The 25,813-nt window shown below is 48.6% G+C and overlaps 1 protein-coding gene across 5 annotated transcripts in view; it reads left to right on the top strand.

Moving 5' to 3' along the window:
* The window catches only part of PLEKHA7 (pleckstrin homology domain containing A7), a 221,421-nt gene extending 197,041 nt beyond the window's left edge, over positions 1-24,380 (top strand). For 2 of the 5 annotated variants that reach the window (XM_030332039.1, XM_030332043.1), the window contains 12 exons: positions 290-391; positions 6,699-6,807; positions 6,974-7,200; positions 10,179-10,367; positions 10,467-10,584; positions 12,578-12,681; positions 13,293-13,493; positions 16,283-16,441; positions 18,681-18,814; positions 19,573-19,715; positions 21,293-21,403; positions 23,350-24,380. In XM_030332039.1, the coding sequence (XP_030187899.1) occupies positions 290-391; positions 6,699-6,807; positions 6,974-7,200; positions 10,179-10,367; positions 10,467-10,584; positions 12,578-12,681; positions 13,293-13,493; positions 16,283-16,441; positions 18,681-18,814; positions 19,573-19,715; positions 21,293-21,393 (1,587 nt within the window). In that variant the 3' untranslated portion in view covers positions 21,394-21,403; positions 23,350-24,380. The remainder of the gene's footprint in view (positions 1-289; positions 392-6,698; positions 6,808-6,973; positions 7,201-10,178; positions 10,368-10,466; positions 10,585-12,577; positions 12,682-13,292; positions 13,494-16,282; positions 16,442-18,680; positions 18,815-19,572; positions 19,716-21,292; positions 21,404-23,349) is intronic. The other 3 variants (XM_030332040.1, XM_030332041.1, XM_030332044.1) reach the window with 3 other exon arrangements.
* The last annotated feature ends 1,433 nt before the right edge of the window (positions 24,381-25,813 follow it).

Genomic DNA, 25,813 nt, shown 5'->3' with positions numbered 1-25,813 from the left:
TTTCTCCTTTTTTATTTGTCCATCTCGTGTGGTGCAGGTGCTTTCTGCCGGGGTGGGGGACCAAAGCATCTCCAAGTGTGGGAGAGGGAACAGTGCAGGTGGCCTGGGTCAGAGAAGGAATGAGAAGACAAGCCCTGTCTCTCTCGTACCAGGCCTGCCTGAGACCCTCTGGGACCCCCCTTTCCTCTTCCCCTGGCTGGGTCAGCAGTGGTCAAGAGCACAGGTGCTCATGGGCCCATCTTGGGGTCAGGGGATAACTAAGAATCAGAAGCATTTTCTTGGCCCACAGGAGATGGAAAATGCCTGGAATGAATACCTGAAGTTAGAGAGTGATGTGGAGCAGCTGAAGCAGACCCTGCAAGAACAACACAGAAGAGCCTTTTTTTTCCAGGTGACCCAAGGGCTCTTCATCCCTTCTGAAGTCTGATCTCTTCTGAGAGCCTTCACCTGTCGGGCTGTGAGCCCTACCCAGGGGCTTTTTCCTCCCCCACCGGGACTCAGCCTGCTTGCCCCCCCCAGCCCCCCCCTCCAGCCAGGCTGTGATGAGAGAACTCACCTCAGCACCCCCTGCCTCTTGGGCATTTTTGCAAGCGTTTTGCTACGGATCATTTGGAGGAAATGGCCCTGAGGGGAGAGAAATACCGAGCTTGAGAACCTTACAGACACTTGAGAATAATCTGTTCCCGTGATTCTTGGTTCCATTTTGGAGCTACTCACTTAGACAGCAGCAGAAAGCCCCACCTCCTTCCTTCCTTCCTTCCTTCCTCCCTCCCTTCCTTCCTTCCTTCCTTCCTTCCTTCCTTCCTTCCTTCCTTCCTTCCTTCCTCTGATTCCTGAAGATAGATGTTATCAGTCCTTCACCTGAGGAGGCAGTGTGACTCCAGGTCCATCTAGGTGCCTCTGGTCTCTAGGCAGTTATTTGCATTTCTGGAGCCAGGCTGGGAGATACCCATCACTGTGGCCACTGCTCTACTCAGGAAAGGCAGCCTTAGAGCCCTGCTTCCTCTACCCTTAAAACCAGGCCACTCCATTGATGGCTGCCTCTGCCCCCAAAGGTGAGAGAAGAAAGGCCCTATGTGGTCTTTATTCTTCCAGGCTGGGTCCTCCAGCTGCCCAGTGTTTCCCCATTGTGGTGCCCGATCAGGCTTCTGCCCACCCTCAAATTTTTAAAAATGGAAAATAACCTGCTTTTGAACCCAACTTCAGATCTACTGTATCTCTTCCATCAGTTCCCTGACATCAATTCAATTTATTTGAAATCAGCAAGCATTCATTGAGACATCTTGTGCATGAAGCACCATGCTAGGCCAATTTTGACGCTAAGCTTTCTAATCGATGGACTGGTTCTAGCCAAGGCTCGTCCTTAAAGTGACTTCATATACGTACTGACTTTGGATGTTAGTGAAGGAATACAAGAGGTGAACTGGGTTTGTGGCCCTGGAGATGCCTGCTATCCCTCCACTCACCATTGGGGGCCAATTCCCAGAAACCTCGTCCAAGACCATGTGGAGAAGACTCTTGCCTGTAGCTCAGGGCTGGGCTGGCCTGCTAGGTCTCCCAGAAGTTGTCTGTCTCTTGCTGTTGTTTTTTTCCCCCATAATTTCCCTGAACCCAAGCTAACCTTTTCCTATTCTTTTTTGGTACCACAGCACTTGGCATAGTGGCTTGAAAATACTAGTGAATACTGTTGACAAAGTCCTTCAAGTGATCATTTCTAGTTACTAGTTCCTTAAAGTGTTCTGTCCCATTATACTTATCTTCTTGGATCTTTTTCAATGATCTACATTAATTTTAGCAGTAATGTTTTTTAGCTTTTCATTCCTTGTGTTTCTATAATTATAAAAATAATACATGAATGCATCTCTCTGTAAAGGCCAAACAATAAGAAGAAAAAGCAAAACATGAAATAAAAGCCCCTCTTCCCTCCCTTCTCTTTCTGCTCCAGTCTGTCACCTTCTCTGTATGTAATCAGTGCCATCAGTGGGTGGTATTGTCTTCCATACCATTTTCTATGCATTTTCAGACATGTGCCCATACATAAAATAATTTATTTGGGGGTGTGAGTTGGGTGTACTTAGGAGAGGAATCCTACTTACACGTTCGGTTACTTGCTTTTTTGTCAGAACTTTATGTTATAGAAATCTTTCCAGGAAAAATAGCCCCAAGTTTATGTTGCCTGATACAGTAGCTATTTAAGTGTAAACATAAATTAATTGAAATTAACTAAAATTAAAAATATATTCCTCAGTCACACTAGAATCATTTCAAATGCTCAGTAGTAGCTCACGTGTGGCTGGTAGATACTGTATTGAACGGCACAGATTATAGAAGATTTCTATAATCTCAGAAGGCCGTGTAAAGTAAAAGAAATTAGTTCTTAACAGCTGCATAGTTTTCACAGTCTAGATATTCCATACCTTAGCCATTCCTTTCTGATGGGCATTTAAGTTATTTGCAGTGTTTTGCTTTTATAATGGTACCACAAAAAACATCTGTGTAACCGCCTTTTCAAGCCCATTTATAAGCGTTTATCTAAGATAGGCTTTTAGGAGTGGCCTTGCTCTGTTGAAATGAGTGTACATCTTAAATGTTGATGGATGCTGCCCAGTCACCCTCTAAAAGGCCGCGCTCATTTGCCCTCCCGCCCACAGTGAATGAGGGTGCTGAACCCTGTTTACCTACAGCTCCTCCAGCACTTGATGTTATCAGTCTCTTTAGCTTTTGCCATTCTGCTGGCTGAAAAGGACATCTTGTTTTAATTTGCATCAATTTAATCACTAGTAGGGTAAACATCTTTTTATATGATCTTTGGCCATTTGTGTTTCTACCGTGCCTTATTTCATGGTGATTTAACTTGCAGCAGTCCCAGAATCCCTTTCTCTGCTCTAAAAAACAAATGAGTACAATGTATAAGTCTTGTCACAGACTCCCTGGAGAACTTAACCATGTAAGTTATAAAGAGCTAGGCTAGATTGAAGCCTAGGCCCTGCAGCTTGATGTCTACCTAGGCTGGAGGCATTGCTCATGCTTTCCCTGAGTGCCAAAGTGACCTCGGAAGCTCACAAAGCCCTTCTTTGAACAGCCTTTGTGCTAACTTCTTTGGTGTAATTCTAGACCAGACAAGCTGTTAGAGTCCTGATATTAGACTCCAGAGTCATTAACACTGGAGATACGCTTGTAGCCACATATGCAAATTCTCAGCAGTGGAACTTGCTTGGAAACTTGCCTCCCTTTAGCCAGGTTTGGCTGTGAGAAAATTTGTAGGCTTTTCAGTGAAGATGAGTGGATTTGTTTATAAAGATCCTCATGACCACCTGTGCAGGGAAGCCAGAGAATAAAGAACATCCAGGTAACTGTGTGAAAACTATGTGATAAGTGAGGCTACCTGTATGTGTTCTTACTTCTGGACAATAAATTCAAGCCTTTGCTGAATGCAGTACGTAGTAGCCTTCCCTGCCCAGCATGGTGTGAGGATGCAGGAATGAAAACCACCCCGTGCTCCCCAAAAGCTTCCTTGACTTTGTCATTAAGTTCTGAAATTCCATTATCCTTGGAGAACCTTAGAGATTCTCTGGCTTTCGCTTGTTGTTGCTCTTTTCTTACATACAAGGGTGGCAGAAAGGCAAAATGGGGGCAGGACTGTAACCTGACAGGTATGTATGCCAGGTAGACTGCCAGAGGAGAGGGGAAAGGGTTGATTTTAATCTGATACTCCTCCTTTACCTTTCTCCCAGCATTCTGCTTAGTCTGCTCCAGAGATAATCTTGTTAGCTTACACACCCACTCTGGGCTCAATAACATGTCTGTTTTAGGGCACTCGTGCTTTGGCGTGGCGCTAAGCATCAAGCCCATTCCTTGTTTATCAGCCCTGAGAGGATGTGCGTTGGTGTTGGAAGGATGGAGAGAGTATGAGAATGTGAGCTCCTTTAGGAGACATCTGTTGTCTCAGCTGTTGGACTTCATTTGGTCAAGGAACTTTATGTGATTGGTCCTTTTTTCACTCAACATACATGTACTGAGAGCCTGCTGGGTCCCCAGCCCTGTGGGGATATACCAAGGAGCACATAGTCTACTTGCAGAATCAGGCAAGTCCTCAAGTACCACACATGCAAGAATCCTTCCACTTGAGGGTGACTGGGCGCCTCGAGAGCAGATGTGGTATGAGGACTTTGCTTTTAAGCCCATGGAGGAATGATCACAGCTAAGTTCTCCCATGATAGTTTAAAACTTAAAAGAATACTGGGACGCCTGGGTGGCTCAGTCGGTTAAGTGTCTGACTCTTGGTTTCAGCTCAGGTCATGATCTCAAGGTTTGTTAGATTGAGGCGGACATTGAGCTCTGCACTGACAGCACAAAGCCTGCTTGGGATTCTGTGTCTCCTTCTCTCTCTGCCCCTCCCCTGCTCCTGTTTTCTGTCTCTCTCTCTCTCTCTCTCTCTCTCTCTCTCTCTCTCTCAAAATTAAACAAACATTAAAAAAATTAAAAGAATACTTTCATGTTCAAACAACTCCATTAAAAGTTGCCCACAGGTTAATATCCAGAATATATAAAGAATTTATAACCCAACGCCAAAAAAAAACCAAACTTTTTTTTTTTGAAAGAAGCCATACAGTATCACCTTATACTTCTCAGAATGGCTACAATAAAAAAGACAAGAAATAAATGTTGGTGAGGATGTGGAGAAAAAGGAACCCTTGTGTTCTGTTGGTGGGAGTGTAAATTGGTATAGCCACTGTAGAAAACAGCATTGAGGTTCCTCAAAAAATTAGAAATACTGTATGATCCAGTAACTCCTCTATTGGGTATTTACCAGAAGAAAACAAAAACACTAATTTTAAAAGATACATGCACCCCTATATTTATTGTAGCATTATTTACAATAGCCACAATATGGAAGCAACCTAAATGTCCATCTGTAGACAAATGGATAAAGAAGATGTGTTATACACACACACAATGGAATATTACATAGTTATAAAAAAGATGAGCTCATGCCTTTTGCAGCAACACGGATGGTATTTATGCTAGACGAAATAAGTCAGACTGAGAAAGACAAATACCATATGATTTCACTCATGCGGAATCTCAAAATACAAAAGAATAAACAAAAAAGCAGACTCAGACCTGTAAATACAGAGAACAAACTGATGGTTGCCAGAAGGGAAGGGGTTGAGGGGGATGCACAAAACAGGTAAAGGGGAGCGGGGGGAGGTATTGGCTTCTAGTCAATAAAAGAATAAATCATTGGATTAAAAGGCACAGCATAGGGAACATAGTGATATTGTAATAGCATTGTATGGTGGTATCTTGACAGACAGTAGCTACACTTGTGGTGAGCATAGTGTAACATATAGAGAAGTTGAATCACTATGTTACCTGAAACTAACGTAACATTGTGTGTCAACGACACTCCATAAAATGCCCACAGTCCCTTAATCCTGATAAAGTCTGCTCACCTCTTTTTAGTATCTCTCCCCGTCCGATTTCTATTGTAACTTGTCAGAGTATGCATATGGTTGGGTAGCCTGGCCCTTTTCCCATTGTACTTTTAAAAAAAATAAGTTTTGTCACATAATTCACATACCATAAAATTCACCTTTTTAAGGTATACAATTCAGTGGTATTTAGAATATTTAGAATTGTGCAACTGTCACCACAGTTTTGTAACATTTTCATCATTCCCCCAAAAGAAACCCTCTATCCATTAAGAGTCACTCCCCATCCACACCCCCACCTCATCTACTTTGTGTCTCTGTAGATTTATCTCTTCTGGACATTTTGTATAAGTGACATAACAAATGGCCTTTTGTGTCTAGCTTCTTTCACTTTGCATAAATGTTTTCAAGGTTCATCCATGTTATAACATGTATTAATACTTCATTTCTTCTTATTGCCAAATACTCGCTGCCCATTGTACTCTTAACCCCAAATCCCAGGATTCAGCTCTGTCTTTTAAAAGATGTTCTTTATGGGGCACTAGTCTGGCTCAGTCAGTAGGGCATGAAACTATTGATCTTGGGATCATGAGTTCACACCCCACGTTGGGTGTAGAGCCTACTTAAAAAATATGAAATAGTTTTTTAAAAGATGCTCTTTATATTCTGGGTATAGTGTAACCTCTAGTCCTTGCCTTCTCTTCCCTTTTGCCATGGTTGCCTGAAACAGTCTATTTTTTTTTAACTGTGATAAAATATATATAACAAAGTTGATTACCTTAGCCATTTTTAACATATGGTTGAGTAGTGTGAACTACATTCACGTTGTGCAACCCATCTGCAGAATTTTCTTCATCTTGCAAAACTGGATCTCTGTACCCATTAAACGACAATCCTCATTCCCCTCTCCACCCCAGCTTCTGGTAACCACCCTTCTGTCTCTGTCTTTGATTACTCTAGATACCTTATAAGTGGAAGCATTTCCATAGTATTTAAGGCAATCTTTTAAATTTGGGAGAAATAGGCAAGGTGAATATGTGAAAGATCCTCTGAATTTCTCCCCTAGATCTTGGGCGTTTTCCATGTGTGTGGTACCCTATGAAGCTTCGAGGCAGGCTTGGCTCTAGCCCTGGTGGGGTTTCCAAAGGGGATGCTGCCCCACCCAGGGTGAGGTGCTGTGTCTGAAATGATAACGTAAGTCCTAATGAGAAACTTCTGGTGAGGATCTGAGAGGGAAATGAACCACCACCTTGTCTTTCTCAGGAGAAATCGCAGATACAGAAGGATCTCTGGAGGATTGAAGACGTCATTGCAGGCCTGAGTGCAAATAAAGAGAACTTTAGAATCCTGGTGGAATCAGTCAAAAATCCAGGTGAGCAGGCCATCTTCCTGGAGTCAGGGGGTTGGAGGCCAACACCCAGGTATGTGGGCTGGCCCTTGCAGAGGTCAGATCTTTATGGTGTAAGCCCCTCCCTTTGTCCTCCAGAGACGAGGGTCTTTGTTCCATTCCATCCTTTGTTTGCCTCCACATGCTTTAGAGAGAAAAACGGTGCCTTTGTTTCCTCATCCGCCTGTGCCTTCACTCTCAACTTCTGAGAGCAAGCCACCCCCACAGTCCAGCCCTCCCACCAGCCCCGTGCGGACCCCTCTGGAGGTTCGACTCTTCCCCCAGCTGCAAACCTATGTGCCGTACCGACCTCATCCACCCCAGCTGAGGAAAGTGACATCCCCTCTTCAGTCACCAACCAAGACGAAGCCCAAAGTTGTAAGTATCGATGGCCGGTTGCTGAGCGCTGTTGTCCCTCTGTCTCCTCAGGTCAGCTTCTGTTGGGAGAGAAGCTTTTGGGAAAACCTGGGAAGACAGAACCAGCCAGAGTCCTGAGCTATGAATAGTTAAGGAGTGCTAGGGCCTTGCTGTTGTGCTTCAGACTGCCAGAACGGGAAAGGGCCTTAGAGAGGATCTAGCCCAACCTTCCCATTTTGCAGGTGGGAAAACCGAGGTCCAGCAAGAAGAAGTGATTGTGTTAAGTAGGGTGGAATTTGTGATATGCATCATGCAGAGGTAGGTAGCCCCACACAGGACTCCTTGCAAACCTGGAGTTACACAAGCCTGTGGGTGATGAATTCCTCTCAGCATGAGTATTTTGTCTTCATCAGCAGCTGAGCACTCTGTGGGTTGTAGAATACAGTTGATCTTCACAATAACCTCATGGAGTATAGACAGGAAGGTCTGTATCCCATTCTACACATATGAGAACTGAGGCCCAAAGGTGTTAACGTTTGCTTGAGATCTCCATGTTAGTGGATCCAGTCCACATCTCCTGACTGTTCTTTGTGCCACCTGCCATCTAACTGGACATTCAGCCCAGCTCCTCAGATCAGTTTTGTGGCCATGTGGTTGCCTGAGACAACACCTTGGCTTGACTGGCAAAGAGAAGGGCCAAGCTTTTGACAGAATCTGGGAGCAGACTTTAAGGAAATAGAAGATGTGGTCAGGTACTGTGATGGTTCGTGTCTCCAGGGCCAGGCCAGCCTTGGCTGGAGAATACGAGGGATCTAGCCTAAGTGACAGGGAAGCCATAATAGAGGGGACCTTGAGATGGGGACCTTCAGGTTTTGCCAACAAAGGCTTAGAGGAGCTTTGCCTGGGCACTGGGTGTGCCTAGGACCTGTGACAAGGTTGGTGTGCAATGCTGGCTAAAACACACAAATTCCCATTCCCTAGTCCTCACTGTCCACCTGCTTCCTGCTGTAGCCCAGGGCCCAGAGCTGGAATGACAGGTGCTGGGACTGAGTTGCTGTGAGTTTCTTCATGTTGAGGTCTCTTTCCCAATTTTATATCTAAAAGGCAATGGGGGTACCAGCCACAGAACAGAAAATAGCAAAACAAAAAGCAGGAATGGCTGGGGCAGAGAGCTCCTGACTTAAGGTGAGACACCTGCTAGCCAGGATGGGGAGCAGAAGGAGGAGGTGGTGTCCGGGGATCTGTGCTGGATTCCAGTTCTTGTTCTCTCACTGGGTTCTTGGGCAAGGCCCACCCCTTCTCTGGGCTTCTTCAGTTTCCCCTGGTACAGAACAAGCAGCTTGGGATAGATGGTCACAGAGGCTCTTCACAGCTTGGTCCTCTGTGGCTTGCAGACAGGGCTTTTCAACCTGATTGAGCATCAGGGTCACTGCCTGGGGGTGGTCTTCTTTCCTTTCATTTACCAGGTTTACCATATTTTATTGTCTTTTGCTTGTTTTATATTTATATTTGTGAAACAATGATACCCTGAAATGGACATAAAACCTAAATATATGATTTAACAAATGATAAAGAGGCCACCTGTTTGTACCAACACACAAACCGAGAAATAGAACTTTGTCAGCAACTGGAGCCCTCAGGACTATGAGTCCTTTTGTGCCACTATCACTATCTTGACTCGGACAATTTCCTTGCCTCTTTTCTCTTTTTAAAATGTTGCTACCTGTGTCTAAACACTTTAATTTTGCCTATAGGTGATACTGTATTCTTTTGTATCTTGCACTTTTTCATTAACATTGTATTTGTGAGACTTATATTGTTGTGTGTAGCTATAGTTCTTTCATTTTTATTTGGCTTATTTTCTTGAATTTAATATCATTTACTTTTTTTATTAGGTAATACTCTCACAGGACACAAAATCAGAATATACCAAAAAAAGTATATAATAAATTGTCTGCTCCCACCCTCCATCTCCAGACATTCTATTCCCTTTGATCAAAGGCAGTTTTGTGTTTGCGACAGTGTTTTGCGTTTATCTTTCCAGGGAGCTTTTTAGAAATTGGTGATTCCAAGACCTTGTCAGGGTTGGAAGCCACTGATGCTTAGAGGGCCTGCAGGGATCTGGGACAGGCAGCTTAGTTTTCACACAACAGTGAGCTGTGTCACTTTACTAGAATGCTGATAAACCTTTGTAGAGCAAGCTTCAGTACCCTTTTCTGACCTCTCCCAAATCCTGAAAAACAAAGCAAAATTAAGTTAAGAAAGGGGGCGTTTAGGAAGGAGCCCCGGTGGTCATTGATTCCAGAGGTGGGTGTTTATGACAGTCAGGGGCCAGGCTGTTGGTCTGTGCAAAAGCCACAGCTCTCAAAGAACATTGTTGGGGGGTGTGGGGGTCCGTTTCAAGAAAAATAGTTACATTCATCACCGCCAGGGAGTGGGCTGACGGGAAGGCAGTGAGTCACCCATGCTGACTACTTATTCATGCCTGAGTCAGGAAGGAGGAAATATTTTGTAACCACGCACATTTCTGATAGAAAGGGCAGGACGATGTAGACTGTCCTTGCTCAGATCCCAATCTGTTGAAGGGTCCAGAGACCATGTGGGGACAGCTAGTCAGCTCAGCGTGAGCACCAGGGAGTGGGGTAGATGGGGGGGGGGGGTTCTGTCAAACATACAAATAAGCATGGAGTTACCAGCCTGCTCCCCCCATGGTGCTTTCTGGCAAGTGAAGTAAGACCATGGACACAGGAAACCTGAGTTCTGGATTTTGTACAGGTTATGCTTTGAAGAATGGAAAAGGAGTGAATGGAAGGAAAGAACAGGATCAGAGCAGAGGCATTCCCCTTCTTCACAGCTCATCCAGGGGAAATGTTGGCATCCCTGGGCCGAAGCAGTCATGCTCTGCAGGCCTCGTGTGGCCTGCTCTATGCCTGACGGGGAGGCATCCTCCCTCCAGCTCCCTCTCACTGGGCACTGATTCTGGTTCTTTTTCTGAGCAGGAAGACGAGGCACCTCCCAGGCCCCCACTCCCCGAGCTCTACAGTCCAGAGGACCAGCCCCCGGCCGTGCCACCTCTGCCAAAGGAGGCCACCATCATCCGGCACACTTCAGTGAGGGGCCTTAAGCGGCAGTCGGATGAGAGGAAGCGAGACCGGGAGCAGGGGCTGTGTGTGAATGGGGACTCCAGGGTGAGCAGGGAGGACCCCTGGGGCTGTCCCATTGTGAGCGAGGGGAGGGAAGGTGGTATGACACTGGGCAGGTATGACAGCCTCAGACTCTGCCCACAGGTAGAGCTCCGGTCGTACGTTAGTGAACCCGAGCTGGCGACTTTCAGTGGGGACATGGCCCAGCCCTCCCTGGGACTTGTGGGCCCTGACAGCAGGTACCAGACCCTGCCAGGCAGAGGTAAGGCAAAACTCCACGGAGGCTTTTTGGGAACCCCCACTTCTACCATACCACTTGTTCCCTTGCCCTCACCTGGTACCTCACACCCTTCTGCCTGCAGCCTTGGGCCTCAGCATGGGCAGCAGCTGTCGGGGAGACTCTGGGCTGCAGGGAGGGCCTGTCCTTCCTTCCTCTGGCCCACATCCTGATTCTCTTTTATTATATCTGCCCCCAGAAATAATGGTAATAGCAATTACTATGAAGTACAGCCCTGTTTTAAGCACTTCATATTCTTTTAGTTAATATTTGTAATAATCCTATGAAGGAAGTACCATTATTATACCCATTTTAGAGACAAGAAGACTACGTCTCAGAGAAATTAACTGACTTACCAAATAGTAAATACATGAGGGGCCAGAATGCAATCCCAGTGTTGTGGCTTCAGGCCATTGTACCCTGCAGGCAGGGATGTTGGATGACTGACTCCAGTATGGCCATCCTAGGCCTTCCAGGGGGATTTTGCTCTTCTGTGTCACTCTGAGACTCCACGAGTCCTTTCTTTAAACAATTGGGCATTGTCCTCACTGTCCTCTCCTAGCTCTTTAAGACGGAGATGGGAACATACTTAGGCCCTTAGGCTGACCCATCCCCCATTTTCCCCGTAGCCAGACCCTCTCCTCAGAAATCCCCTTCAAGGGAGGTCTCTCCACCTTTTTGCATCTGGGTCTCCTGGAATCCCTGAGCAGGCTGACCATGCACCTTCATCTGTTCCTCCCCTGATCCCCTCCTATCTGCTCCCCATGGTGGGCAGTCAAGTGCTTTCCCTCTCTGGTAAGATGCAGAAGCAGAGAGAGACACAGCTATGGTTCTAGCACTTGTGGGGTTATGGGACTCCTGGCCCACCATGCTTCCTAGGCATGCTATGGCCGGAGCTGGTTCTGGAGGGCATAGGCTCTGGATTTCGCTGAGTGTGGGCCACAGCAACCCTTGGCACTGTGCCCAGGGGCACTGTTCCCTTAATTCGTTGTGGCCTAGAGATGTTTATCAGTCGCACTTAGGGCAGGACATTTCTTTGTTGCTCAGGATTCTTTTTGCATTGCAGGACATTAATCATTCTTTTCCCTACATGCTAAATGCTAGCAGTGTCCTCAGTCAGTGTGATGTCCATTTCCACATGTCAGGGACCACCCCTGATAAGAATTGGTGTTAGTGGATAAAGCATAGGTGGTGGCTCCAGCCAGCCAGGGTGAGATGATTTCTGTAAGCTCTAGGACCCTAAACATGGGAAGCACATGGCCGATGATATTCCTACCATGTGACCTTGGGCAAGTTCTTTGACCTCTCTGAGTCTTAGATTGTGCATCTCTACAATGGTCAGGTAATGCTTACATAGTAAGGCCAGTGGAACAAAATCTATATAAAACACCTAGCACAGTGCCTGCCTGTTACATAGTTAAGAGCTCAACAAATACCTGGTGCTGCTGCTTTCCGTTCATTCATTTATTCAGTCAGTCAGTCAGTCAGTCAGTCAACCAACCAGGCATTGTTGAATTTGCAGTCTAGTTGAACAGGTATGTTGACATTGTGGTCAGTGCAGTAACCAAGGAATATACTGAAGGATATAGAGGATAATAGATTCTGCTGGGGCATTTGAGAAGGCTTCACAGAGGCAGGGCATCCAAGATGGGCCATGTAGTGCATCAGGAAGAAAGGATGAAGGACATTCCTTCCCCTTCATCCTTTCTACCTGCCAAGCTGTCCAGGTCTTCTGCATGTGAGGGAAGACTAGGGTAGTCTGCAGGTCTCCAGGGACATTGTTCCCTATTGGGGACAGAGAGCACTCCTGGGCTGGCCTCTATCTGGGCCTGCTCTTCCTTGCCCTAGGGAAGAAGAAGAATGGGTTGTTGGCTAGGTCCTCATGGCCCCCCTCACAGGAGTGGGAGGTGATTAGGGAGGGGCTGGTGACCTGTCCACCCCATCACAAATACACTTGCTCTTCTGTTTCCTCACCAAGGCCTCTCAGGGTCCACGTCAAGGCTCCAGCAGTCGTCCACCATTGCTCCCTACGTCACACTCCGGAGGGGTCTCAATGCCGAAAGCAGCAAGGTGACCTTCCCTGTGAGTGACCTTGAGAAGTTCTCAGGGAGCACACTGCTCCCTCACCCACAGAGGGAAGGGCTCTGAGGTAGATGGACTGGCAATCCTGTGAGCGCCGGGGATGGCCTCTGAGATGACCTCAGCTGAGCTCAGGGTCCCTGTCATCATGTGCTCAGTGATACCTTTTCCACTGCCCACCTAGAAGAGCATCATACAGCTCTCTCCATTTCCTATGGACCCTCCACATTTCTCTGCATCCTCTCAGGCTCCCAGGAGGGTACCCAGGAAGTCTGCACCCTGAGTTCTGGTCCCATCACGTGCTGTATGTGTGCCCAGCTGGACGAACCTGGGCCTCAGTGTCTGCATGTGCAGAATGTGGTGCTCCCCAGAGAGCCTTTGAGAGTCAGGGATATTGTGTCCATGAGTATGCTTAGAGAAAGGGGTTCTCTATGGCTAAGAGGAGCCCAACTAGTGTGTGTGTGTGTGTGTGTGTGTGTGTGTGTGTGTGTGTGAGAGAGAGAGAGAGAGAGAGAGAGAGAGAGAGAGAGAGAGAATGGGAGTGAGAAGCCACAGGGTGGCTCTCCTCTATGTCCCAGCCTAGCTGCCCTGTCTCTCACCCTCCTGCTCCTCAGAGACCCAAGAGTGCCTTGGAGCGTCTGTACTCAGGGGACCATCAGCGGGGCAAGATGAGTGCGGAGGAGCAGCTGGAGCGCATGAAGCGGCACCAGAAGGCCCTGGTCCGGGAGCGCAAGAGGACGCTGAGCCAAGGAGAGAGGACGGGCCTGCCCTCGTCCCGCTACCTCAGCCAACCTCTCCCCGGAGATCTCGGCTCAGTATGTTAGGAGGGTCCAGGCAGGAGGGGCTGGGACAGGAGCAAAGCTTCCCTGAGTTCCCCGAACATAAGAACGTCACACCTTGGAGAGAGTAGGCCTTCGACCAGGATGGTTCAGAAAACACCCCACAAGGCTGTTTGTCCACAACCCAGGCCACATGTGTCACCTGGTCAGAGGGTGATCCAGAATCAGAGAAGGAGTGAGGATGTCACGGCAGGAGCCTGGGAACCAGAGAAAATGTCCCAAGTTTGTTCTCCAAGCCGAGCTTGAGAGAGGCCATGGTAGCATTTGGAGTCTCAGCTCAATCAAGGACTTGGGTGTACAGAGTTCAGGAATGGAAGAGGAAGATGATGATACGATTTGATGAGGGGGAGCCCAAGCCAACTTGCCTCCCAAACCTCTAAGTGATGCCCTGTGGAGCAACTGAGCACAGGGTGGTGCTCCACAACCCTGAGAGCACGTGGTCTCCCACAGCTTGTGGTGCTGGCAGGCCTCATGGTGTCCCTAGAGAGCTGGGGACTCTGTGCTGCCTCCTGGTGGTGCTTCCAGGAACTGCACCCTGCCCTCAGTCCCCTTCAGTCCTTTTGGGAAACATTCCATTTGACTTTTCCCTGTTGTTTGAAATCACGTGTTTCCCTAGACCTCTAGCCAGACTGTTCTTTCCCTAATTCATTGCACAAGCTCTTTTGCTTTTAGTGTTACCGCTCATTGCCTCTCTAATCCTGCCTGATTGTGTTTACAGAAGCTTCTAATTTGCATTGAACATTCTCTAACTGGCCTGTGCTCTTTGTTACCAGGCTTGTAATAGCAGCTCTTGTCTCCATAGCCTAGCTAGCACTCCCATGTGTCACTCACCTTTCTGCTGCCCCCTTTATGTAGGCCTACTGACTCATAATTCACTTAACCCAAAAGCTGCCCCGTAAGGCTGAGCCAACCCCGCTGCCTGAGGGCCATGATCATGGGCAGAGGTCTGGGCATTATGAATTTATCCAAGTCCATGCCTTACACCTGGACAGCAGATACAGACTTCAGAGATCACACGATTAAATAAATTCTACCAATCCTAAAGTGGTTCAGTTTTAATTCCTCCAGTCCTATCGCACAATTTCTTATGGAAAACTTTCTGTGTTTCTAGTATTTAATAGTTTGAATGGATGGCGAGATATATTATGTTCTGTATTCAGAGGACCTCTCTGCAGCTGTTAGCACAGACACCAAAGGGGTAAGACCCAGGACACTCCTAGCTTCAAAAGCTGCAAAGCCGGTAACTTTTAAACTTTATAAGCAAATGTCATTTGGGGGTAACACTGACCTTTTACAACCTGATGTCTCAAATGTAGAAAGATTATCTAAAAATCGTAACTTGAATATCTTGTAATTTTTCTCTTAAAAAGACTTGTGTAAGTCTCTGCATCAACGCCAATAAACGTGTTGCTTAATGATAATGGATTGGCGTGGTTCTTCCCCAGGATACATCATAGAATCTAGTGAACTTTTTCTGTGAACTTCAGTGAACTTTTTCTGTTTGTGGAAACAATCAGGCTGGGTTTAAATGAGGACTTGTCTCTATTTGGGGCACTTGTGAGCGTGTAAGAAAATGTGAATTTTCTTTGTGAATCATTAAATTAATTTTTCATCCTTGAAACTTCAAATGCCTAATCCTTTCATACTGTAATTGGAAACCATCACCTAAGAGCAATTACACTGGCTTGGAGTCCATATTGAGAGCTTGTGCATGAATGGGTGAAATGTGCTGGTATAGCAATGGGTTTGGGGCTTTGGGGAGGACTTGAGGAGGCATCAGAGATAATCATGACCATTTGGGGCTCTGTGAGATGTATAGGGTGGGAGGGAGGAGGTGACCTGGGATGGAGAAGCATGTGCTTGGTGTCTGCTCAAGAAAAAAAGAGCCTTTGAACCTGTTTCCTCCTCTCAACAACCTGCTCAGGGTCAAAGGCAGTGTGTAGGCCGCAGGGATGATTTGAAAGGCCCCTGCAGAGTTGCGTAGTTGTGCTTGAATCTTAAAATGGCCAGTTTGGTTTTCCCTCTGAAGAGATGATTTGTTACATAGTTGATACTGAGGAATAGCCTTGGATATGTTGCATTTGGTTTAGCATTTCAGTTTTACATAGTTTCTTTTTTTTTTTAACTTAAAATATCTGCCCCAAATAGATGCCTGGGTAAATAGCAGTTTAGCTTTTCCTGCTTGGACCTTCCTGGCCCTGCTGAGGGTGCGATATCCTCCACCCCTAAGTGTATCCTCTTGGGAGTACCTGTTAGAGAGGGTCTTGACTATTCTACTCGCTTACCAGGGCCTCACAGGGCTTGTTTTTCCATCATTTCTGGCTGCTGAACCAGAAAGCCTTCCACAAGCTATGTGGCAGCAGAAGGGACAGTCCCTTCTCTGGAGCTGTATCCCAAGTTCTGTTTTGGGGTCACCTTCTTGGACCTGGAAGCCTCCTGTATCCCTGGAGACCATTATGGGTCTAAAGCCATGGGTCTTAGAACTGGGCCCTGGAGGTACATGTGTGAATTTTCTGGGGGCCCAGATCAGAGAGAAATCAGCAGTCTGGAATCAGGCCATATAAAAGGGGTAGAGGCCTCATTCTCCATTACACAGGGTTATAGCACCCAGCAAGGTGTCCATGGTCACACAGCTTTTCCATAATGGGTCACAGGCCCTCTTCCCAAGGACCCCATTGCCTGCAAGCCCCATCCAAAAGGGCACAAGCATGGCTCTTTTAGCAGTCAGGAAGTGACTACATTTAACCTTCTTGTTCTGTTGCCAGTGGAAGCGTGAGCAGGACTTTGACCTGCAGTTGCTGGAACGGGCCATGCAAGGGGAAAGAAAGGACAAGGAGGAGAATGGCTGGTTGAAAGTACAGGCCATGCCAGTCACTGAGTTGGACCTGGAACCTCAAGACTATGACTTGGACATCAGCAGAGAGGTGAGGGCAGGGGCTTCCTTTATGTTCCCCCAGGAGAACCGGCCTTTGGGCTCGCAGCCTGACCAACCCTTCCAGTGGCACTGGGGGGTGTTGTCCTGAATGGGGACAGGGGTTCAGCTGCAGAGTGGTCAGGAGAATGTATGAATAGCAGCTCGAGGCAATAAAAAGAGCCAGGTATTTTGATGATGCAGATTCAAAATCTGTCTCTCTCTATACTTTACAGCAAGTCATTTAACTTCTCTGGGCCTCAGCTTCCTCAACGATGAAATGGGTTGTGGTGAGGAGTAAAGTGACTCAGCATGTTACCTGGAGGATTAGCAACGGTCAGAAAGCTATGAGCATAGGGCCTGGCACATAGTAGGCATGTGATGAGGTAGTTGTTATTGTTGGGAAATGTTTCCTGGAAAACTAGGAGTTGGCCTTAGCGACTGGCCAGTTTGGCCAACTTGAGCAATTAGACTTGGTGTGTGGGTGGGGGGTGGGAGGCGAGCAGGTCTGAAAATCACAAGTGAAATTTCCAGCCATGGCAGAGCTTAGGAGACCTGCATAGCTTTGGTCTGAGTTCTTCTATTGCCCTCTGGTGGCACAAATGCATCATGACTGGCCAGGCCTAGGAAAGCAAGAAACCCCTGGGTCTTCTATAAGTCAGGACTATCTCTTACCCAAGGAAAGAGCAAGGAATCAGAGGGTGACAGGCTCAGGGTCTTCAAGACATGGGGCGGTCTTCTGTGGCCTATATTGTGCCATTTGTAAGCTCTGTAGAATGGTGTCTATGGCTGTTTGGTTCACCTCTGTGCACTTAGTACCTAGCACAGGGCCTGGCACATAGTAGGTGCTCTGTAAATATTTCCTGAATGACAATTCTGTTGAATGAAGTGCACAGTGGCCCACAGATACCCCACAAATATTTGTATGAGGACTTGGCCTGCACTGAAACTGCACAAGAGGAAATGTTCTCCCCACATGAAAGACAGATTTAGCAGGGTATGGACAAATTGACACCTGTGGAGTTGCTGAGTTCTGGGGTCAGCTGGAGCTCCAGGGATTAATGAAGCCAGTCCCCTGCCCTCAGACCTTTTCCCTTTGGCACCTCTGAAACAGCCAAAGGTCTGTGCTTTCTCAGATTCACACAAGAAGCTTCTGCATGTTGCTTTGGCAACGGAAGTATGCTTCATGGTGTCCTAATTGGCCTGCCAGCCAGGGGAAAAAGTCCTTTCTTATCTCTAACCTAAATCCCTCCTGCTACAATGTAATCTACTTCCTTCCTCTGGATCTGTCCTCATTGGAAATAACAGAGAAGAGCTTATTTCTTACCGTCTTTCACCAGAATGAAAGGTCTGCATGGGTTTTAATTCAAGTCCAGATTTACCCTGGGATTGGATTTAGCTTTTTAGAAGCTTCAACCAACCCCATTTTAGTGTCCCTTTGTAGTTCGAGGAGGAAGAAATTCCCTGGGATCAGGGATCATAAGTTGCCTTTAGCATTCTTAGTCTAAGCAAGGTTTCACCAGGCTGAGGTTGCTGCTGGGTTCATGTAAGAGACCGGTGGGAGGGAGTTGGGGGACATTTTCCTCTCACAAGCAGTAGACACCGCACGGCTGCCTCCTGTCTAGATCAGAGGAGCTTTTGTAGGCGCAGAAAGCATTATCACTTTCTTTCATCCATCAATCCATCCACCCATCCAAGGAGTATTTGCTGAAGGGCTGCAGGGTGCCAGGTCCTTGCGCTAGACAGCAGAGAGAGAAACAGAAAACAGGAGGGGGTATCAGGGGCCGGGGTAAGGGGGAGGGTAAGGAACAGGGGAGACTTCTGGAGGTGAGGTCCAAAAGGTCAGAAAGCATGGAGCAAATGGAAGACCATCCCATGCAGAGGAAAGAGCAGGGGAAGAGGCCGCACGGTGGATCAGTGTGGCTGTGGAGGTAGGCAGGGATCAGCTCATATTGAAGGCGGCATTGAGAATGATCATTTTTAAATCTGGAGCGCTTCCAGTCTAGCTCTTTTGTCTTCCCCTTCCCTTCCCTTGGCCTGTAGGAGGTTGTCTGGTGTGGTAGAAAGAACACAGGCTTTGGAGTCAGATCCACGTTCAGATCCCGACTCCACAGTGGGCTGTTGTTGATCTCAGCAAGTTGCTTAACTCTGTGGGCTCCGTGTTCCTCCTTGAGCTAGGGGACAGGCGAGAGGAGCAAGTCCCAAACCCGATATCTGAGACCCCCACCACCACTGCCCGGTCCTTTCCTCAGCTGTCCAAACCAGAGAAGGTCTCCATCCCCGAGCGTTACGTGGAGCTGGACCCTGAGGAGCCGCCCAGCCTTGAGGAGCTGCAGGCGCGGTATCGCAAAGCCGAGAAGATCCGCAACATCCTTGCTCGCTCCAGGTCAGCTCTTACGATGCCCGAGTCCTGACAGCCTGCTAGGCCGACCCCAGGGGTGTCTCAACTGCAGGGGCCCTGGGCCAGGCTAACTAGGGTGCGTGTTTTGCCAGGCCTCTGACTCAGGTAAGCCCTGTTTATTGCGAAGGGCAGGCTGGCTCTCAGCACGGCACCGATGGATCTGTGAGGAAGCTTGCTAGGTCGTCTGGGAAGTCCTGAAATCCTCAATAGAGGGCCCTCCTGGCACTTTGCCCCCAGATCTATGTCTTGTGATGTTGGCAAAGGTAGGAAGTGGAGCCAAGTGTGACAGTGAGGTGGACACAGTTGAAGATCAGCCCCAAGGGTGGCCCTCTCAGTTCCTCACACAGATCCCCAGACCAGAGCCAACCTTGTTCTGATGCGCCAGATGCATTGCCTACTTTCCTGGAGGCCAGGACAGAAGGCTTTCCTGTCCCCTCAGCCCCTGGAGCTTCAGAAACGTAAACCTGGTATTTGATAGCCTCTCTTTCAGAGCTAGCTTAGCCTTTTCACTTCAGGATTTAATAGGAACCCAGTGCTGTAACTCTTCTTAAGGTCCATGATCCCCCCAAAGGAGGGACAAAGCTGGGAGAAGCACATACACCTTTGTCTGGAGAGAAAGTACTCTGTGTTTATCTGATGCCCCCTCAAAGGGTGAGAGTCTCCAGGCCAGGGAGACCCTCCTCTCCTGTGGCAGATGCCAGGGATGGTGGGGGCCCATAGCTTGCTTTCTGGCCCTCCTGCAGCATGTGCAACCTGCAGCCGACATCAGGCCAGGACCGGAACAGCGTGGCCGACCTGGACTCACAGCTGCAGGAGCAGGAGCGCATCATCAACATCTCCTACGCTCTGGCCTCCGAGGCCTCCCAGCGCAGCAAGCAGGTGGCAGGTGAGGCCATGGATGCCAGCCTCCAAGTCCGGCTCCCCCTCACTGCTTCCTGGGCTCAGAGTCCAGCATGGCTTGTCAGGGAGTCTGCAGAAAACCAGGTGTCAGGCTTGGTAGTTGAGAGCCAGTTGGAATGTCCTCCTGTCCCTCAGGGCTTGGGAGGTGAGATGGGGCAGCACAGGTGGTAGAGAGAACCAGAGCTCAGGAGGGTCAGAGGAAAGAGGCCCAGGAGAGGATGTCTTTAGCTCATTCTTAAATCTGGGAGTGGTGCTGCTATTCAGCTTTCTCTGCAAATGTGGGTTAAAAACAGGTTTTTCAGGCCCCTGAGCCAGGGGGCCCAAGGCTAAGGTTTCTGGCCTCACAAAGGGGCAGGAAAGCAGTGGTGCTTGAATTTCTTGCTGGGGTGAGGCAAAGGGAGCCCCTGCTTTGTTCCCCAAATCAAAGCCACTGTCCACTTTATCAGGGTGGCCTATGCCAGTGACCAGGACTTGGGAAGTGTACTTTGCTGGCCAGTGGGGAAAAAACACGGTGGGATGGGAAGGCTTGTGTGGGCACATGCACACATGTGCGTGTCTGTGTGTGTAAAAGGCTTTCTCTCTCAGCCAGGAAAGAGGCTCATGGCTTCTCCCTTCACCCACATCTCCCCTCCCCATGTGTGCCCTCCCGGTTCACTTAGTAAGATTTGTCCCCAGATGCAGAGGGCACTGTGTGTCTTGGCTAAGTGTGCTCCAGGCCTTCTGGGGAGGGAGTGATCATAGAGCATGAAGTGGTGTCACAATACACCCCCCCCCCACACACACACACACCAGCCCTCCAACCCTGGCCAGCGGGTCTAGAAGTGGTCAAGGGTTGGGGCTGCTGGGCCCTGAGGTGACTGGCCCTGGGAGTCTGGTCTGGGGACCAGAGATTAAACAGCACCTGAAGAAGTCATGGGAGTGACCTTGGACAAGGGGAGGCCTATTCTCCATCTCCCCCACCCCCATGCTCTGATCCTGCAGAGTCCCTGAATTCCCTGCTGTCTTCTCTCCCTTGAAGACCTGCTCAATGGGCTGAGAGGTGGTTAGTGAGGCATCTGTGGCTGGGGAGACAGTAGATGACTCACCTAGACCCCTCCTCCAAATGATCCTGGGGGCTCCCTGTGGCCCATCTTAGTAATTTTGACTCCTCTCCATGTTGAAGGGTCTAGCATGGAAAGTCTCCCCCAAACCACCATAAGGTGCCCTCCTGTCTGGCCTGTGCTTGCCCTACCCACCTGGATCTCTGCTTCCTCACTGCGGGCAGGCAAGCATGCCCACACACCCTGCAGGCAATTAGCAGGGCTTTCCTCACCTCCGCACCAAGTGGCCACCTTGGCCACAGCCTTTCCATACTCTTGCTCCCTCTCTCCAGCTCAGAGCATATCTGGGAACTGCAGGCCAGTCCCAGCCAGGCCCCCACAGGCCCCAGGGCACACCACCCAGGCCGTTAGTGGTGGGTGGTGTGGCCCACACTACTCTAGCCCCGCCATGTGTGGGGCGTCTGTTGCTGCAGGAGCAGACAAGGAGCCTAACGCCCCGCTTAATTCCTGTGTGCCCATCTAGCGCAGCAGCTGGCCCTCCTCCCGCCTAAAGCCCCCCTGTCCTCCAGGACGGTGCCACCTTACCCCCCCTTAAGCAACGGACTCCACTACACCTTTGTCTAACACCTTCCAAGTAAGAGCCCTGCCTGGCCTGCCACTCCCCTAGCATTGAGCATGCTCTCCCTGCTCTCTCTGCTGCTGAGCTGATTACAGTGCCGTCTGCTGACACTTCCTTCTGCTGGCAAGGCGGCCGCTGGGGAGACTGACATGGACTGGCAGGTGGGTGGGGGTGGATAGTTTTTAAGAACTCCGTTCTCAGTGGATTCACCTCAGTTAAGAGTATGTGGTCCAAGCCCCCTGCCTCCCTGAAATAGAAGCCAGAACTGTACCCCTTCCATGCAGCTCTCTTTTCCACAGGGAGCCCAGTGCCCTAAGGGCTCAGTGTAGGCCAGGCTGCAGCTTGAGATTGGGGGTGTTGGAAAGGAAGCGTTAGTCTCGCTCGGCCTTTCAGGGTTTGGCCGGAGAATTAGAAGAACTGGAAGACTAGAAAAAAATCCAGGTTTACAGATGAGGAAACTGGGACCCAGTGAGGAGATGTGTTCTCACTCTGGTGTCCCTTTGCCTTTGCCTCACAAAGGGCAAGGACTACGACTGCCCTTTTCATCACTTCAGGAAAGGGAGAAGAAGGGAGGCTTCATGGGGAGGCCACCCAGGGTAATGTGAAGTTGGCCCTCAGCTATTCAGAATGTTCTGGTACCACTCTTTCTGGGTCCTGCCCATGAGAGCAGTTAGTGACGAGAGGCAGGGAGAGATTTTGGGAAGGCGCACCGGACTGGGAGCCCGGAGGCCCCAGTGTCTGGTTCAGTCTTATGGTGAGTTTGTGGCCTGAGGCCAGTTGCCTGACCTGGACAGGGGAGGGTCCAACCAGAAGTCTCTGCAGTCCCCTTCCTGACGTTCTATATCACTGGCATTTTGTAGGGTTTTCCCTCTCTTTCCTTTGTATGTACTTACAGTTAGTACCTGTTGAGTACCTGCTATGTGCCAGACATTGTGCTAAGCATCTCCTTCGATCCTCACAACCACCCTGTAAAGATACTCACCCCCATTTTATAGATGAGGAAATGAAGCTCAGACACCTTGAGGGACTTGCCCAAGGAGTTGAAGCTGTAAGTGTCAGAGCCAGAGTTTGAAGTGCAAGTTCAGAGCCTTTGTTTTCCATCACCATGGACTCATCTGGGCCACCTCAAGGCACTGTAGGTGTCTGGAGAAGGGAGGGATGGAGAGTGTGTGCATTGGGTTGGGGTTGTGATTTTCAGCAGGTGTCCCCCAGCCTGGGTGCCCCGCCAGCCTGAGGGTGGAAGGAAGAGATTGGTCTACTTGGGCCAGGTTCCTGGGAAGTGTGCATTGGAGACCCCGTGACTGAAGAACCACAGGAAAATACTTCAGCCATGTCCTTTGTAAAGGCCACAGGGACCTGTTGGGGCCACAGTAGGGTGTGTAGATTTCTCCTGGAGATCTGAGTTTGGTGACACCACCCCAGGCCACAGGGAGGCAGGGGAGAGGCTCTGTTCCTCCTGGCTTTTGACACCCCTGTCGTTGTGAGATAGGTCTTTAACACTTTTTTCGGAGTGCATCCACATTTGTGTTTACCTTCGTGTTAGGGTAAATCCTCATTAGGAGGTGGGTATAACCACTCTGTTTTTAGGTTAAAAAAACAAGACCTATGGAGGCTGAGAGCATTACAGAGTCCCTCAGTGAATGAAGGGCAGGGCCAGAACTGGACCCCAAGGTTTTCTTTACTTGGGCCTTTTGCCCTGTCAGATCAGGGGTCACTATGCATCCGGCAATCCTTCTAGAAGTGGTAAGGGTAGAGAGAGGGTGAGGCCAAGTGCCCATGAATCCTAGAAGCTGAGGGTCCCCCAGCGGCGGCCGTATTGCCCCAGTCCCCTGCTCTTGCTGCTCTGTCTTGTTAGCCTGCCATTCCCTGTCATGTGTGTGTTCAGACATGCCCACTGCCTGCTCCTCAGACGTGGGCTGGGATCCTGCCAGGCTCTCACTGTCTCCTGTGCTTTTTGCCAGCCCAGGCAGTGACTGACCCGTGACCCAACGTGCAAAGGAGAAGTCTGAAGCCAGGGGCCCAGTGGAACCAGTTTCCTCCGAGAAGATTGATCTTCCTTCCCCCAAGGAAACCCCTTCCAGCTCAGCAGGGGTTCTGGCTGGAGGAAGGAGCAGCCACAACTTCACTGTAGGGCTGGGTCCTAACCACCACCCCCCCGGCCCCCCACCGACTTTAGTTCAGACTCCTTTTTACATATGACAAAGGCACTTTTGATACACACTGTAAAATACTGATGCTGTATTTTAGAATCAGAATATATTTTCTACTGTTCACCTCAAGGGCTGAGTGGCTGGAAAGGTGAGGATGCAGGATTTTGGAGCTGCACATACAGATTCAGGTACCATTTGGGTGGTAGGTATGGGTAGGGGAGAAGGGCGGGCAGAGGCCAGTCCAGTATCCAGTGAACTCAGGTGAAGGTTGCATTTGAGATGTGCTTCCAGGGGAGCCCAGTGTTAGGCTTGTTGGCATGTTATCTGGGGGAAGAGGGGCCCTTAGCTGCAGAGGTCAGCTGTCCCTGACCTGGCTTGGTGACCAGCTCTGGAGGGGGAGATTCCACCAGGGTGGCATGTGGAGCCCAAGTCCATACCTTGGCCCTTGGGTTTGGTTTAGGGGCAATAGTGTATTCAAGAGGTTTGGTTCCAGACCTGTCCATGGGTTCTCTCAGCAAAGGGCTCTTCTTGTGAAAAACAGAACAGTTTGCTTTAATTAAAAAAAAGTTCATATATATATATATATATATATATATATATATACACACACACACATACATACACACACACACACACACACACACACACCCCTTGAAATACAGAAAAGGTGAGAGGAAGCACCTTTTATTGTATCATAAGCAATAAACTTCACACTGGGTGGTGTCTACCTAAAACTCCCTGACTCCACGCTGGGCTGTGATAGGGCTTTGTTGCCTGCCCTGGAGAACCTAGATCAGCTTCCCCAGGACGTGGGTCTGGTGGCCAGAGGACAGGCAGTGTGCCCCCACCATCCCTGAAGGCCAGCAGCAGGACTTTGACTTGACTTCCAGCCTCTAGTGAGGCTGTGCCAAGCCAGGCACAGTGTTTGTGGCCCTTTATTTAAATCATGAGCTCGTGATATTCTGCATACAGAAAATGATGTTTAAAGGAAAAAAAAAAAAAACTCCATTGGGTGGGGCCACACTTTAAATGAAAATTTGTCTTTGACTGTGGTCGGAAAAAAAAAAATCTTAACTATATTTAGAAATTGCCGTCTATTTTTAACTAACTCCATATGCTGCCAGTATCAACTTCATGACATTTGCCAAAATAAGATTTTATTTTTGCCTTTATAAGATTTTGTTGGAAAAATGAAATTAATATTTTGCAAGAAAAAAGTTAATTTAAATAAAGGTGTAATGGTTTGCAAAAAAAAAAAAAAAATGGCGATGAACGGATTAAAATATTAACCCGATATGCTTCCTGCTTCTTGCTGGCTATATATTCTCATGGGTGGCCTGTGTTTTTTTCCATTTCTTTGGAAAATCCCCAGTGTCCGCTCTCAATCCTGCTTGTGTGACCTATGAAAAGTTTCTCCTGCTGACAGTTCCTTGACACTTGATTGACTTTGGAGGCCCCGGGGGGAAGAAGGCCTGTGTTTGGGGCCCTTGGCTGGGCTTCAGCAGCTGCTCACAGTGGCCTTCCACCCAACCCTGGTCGAGGGGCTGCAGGGCTGTGGACTCCCATGTGGGGTTGGTTTGGCAATCCAAGATAGCAGGAGTGACGCCATGGGCCGCTTTCCAAACCACACGCCTCCAGCTCCTTCCAGTGAGGCGGGTTAGTGACGGACCATTGCAAACTGGATTTGTATTTAATTCGTTCTGACTTGTGATGTAGGCTTAAAACAGAAGCCAAGGAGCCAGTTCAGTTTAGGGATGTGTGTGTTTCCAAGTTTGTTGTTATGGCAGTTTTTCTCTATTGCCAAAGAAGAGCACCCAAGGTTTAGAGTGACTTTCCAACTATTTAAACTGGGGAAAATAGATTCCAAAGCCTTCTGAACAGAGGACACTGCTGCTTTTTAGCTACTGATCTCTTTTTGAATTTTAAAATAAAAAATACTCTGGTTTTAAGCATTACTTGGAGATATCCCCATAACAGATGAAAGAGGTTGGGCAGGGGAGGGGGAGGTGGTGGGGAGAGTGGAGATTCCTCAATAACTGAGTGCAAAAGTTAAAAAAGGTACAGGAGCCAATGCACACAGGGTGGCTGTCTGTAGACATAGATACTTTTTTTTAAATTAGTGTAGCCTTGGCTTCAGGAGTAGAACCCAGTGATTCATCTCTTATGTATAACACCCAGTGCTCATCCTGAAATGTGCCCTCCTTAATGCCCATCACCCATTTAACCCATCCCCCCTCCACCTTCCCTCCAGCAACCCTCAGTTTGTTCTCTGTAT

The sequence above is a fragment of the Lynx canadensis genome, chromosome D1 (genome assembly GCF_007474595.2).
Source record: "Lynx canadensis isolate LIC74 chromosome D1, mLynCan4.pri.v2, whole genome shotgun sequence".
Taxonomy (NCBI): domain Eukaryota; kingdom Metazoa; phylum Chordata; class Mammalia; order Carnivora; family Felidae; genus Lynx; species Lynx canadensis.
Note: the sequence above shows the minus strand (reverse complement) of the source record. Positions and strands in the feature narration are given on the sequence as shown.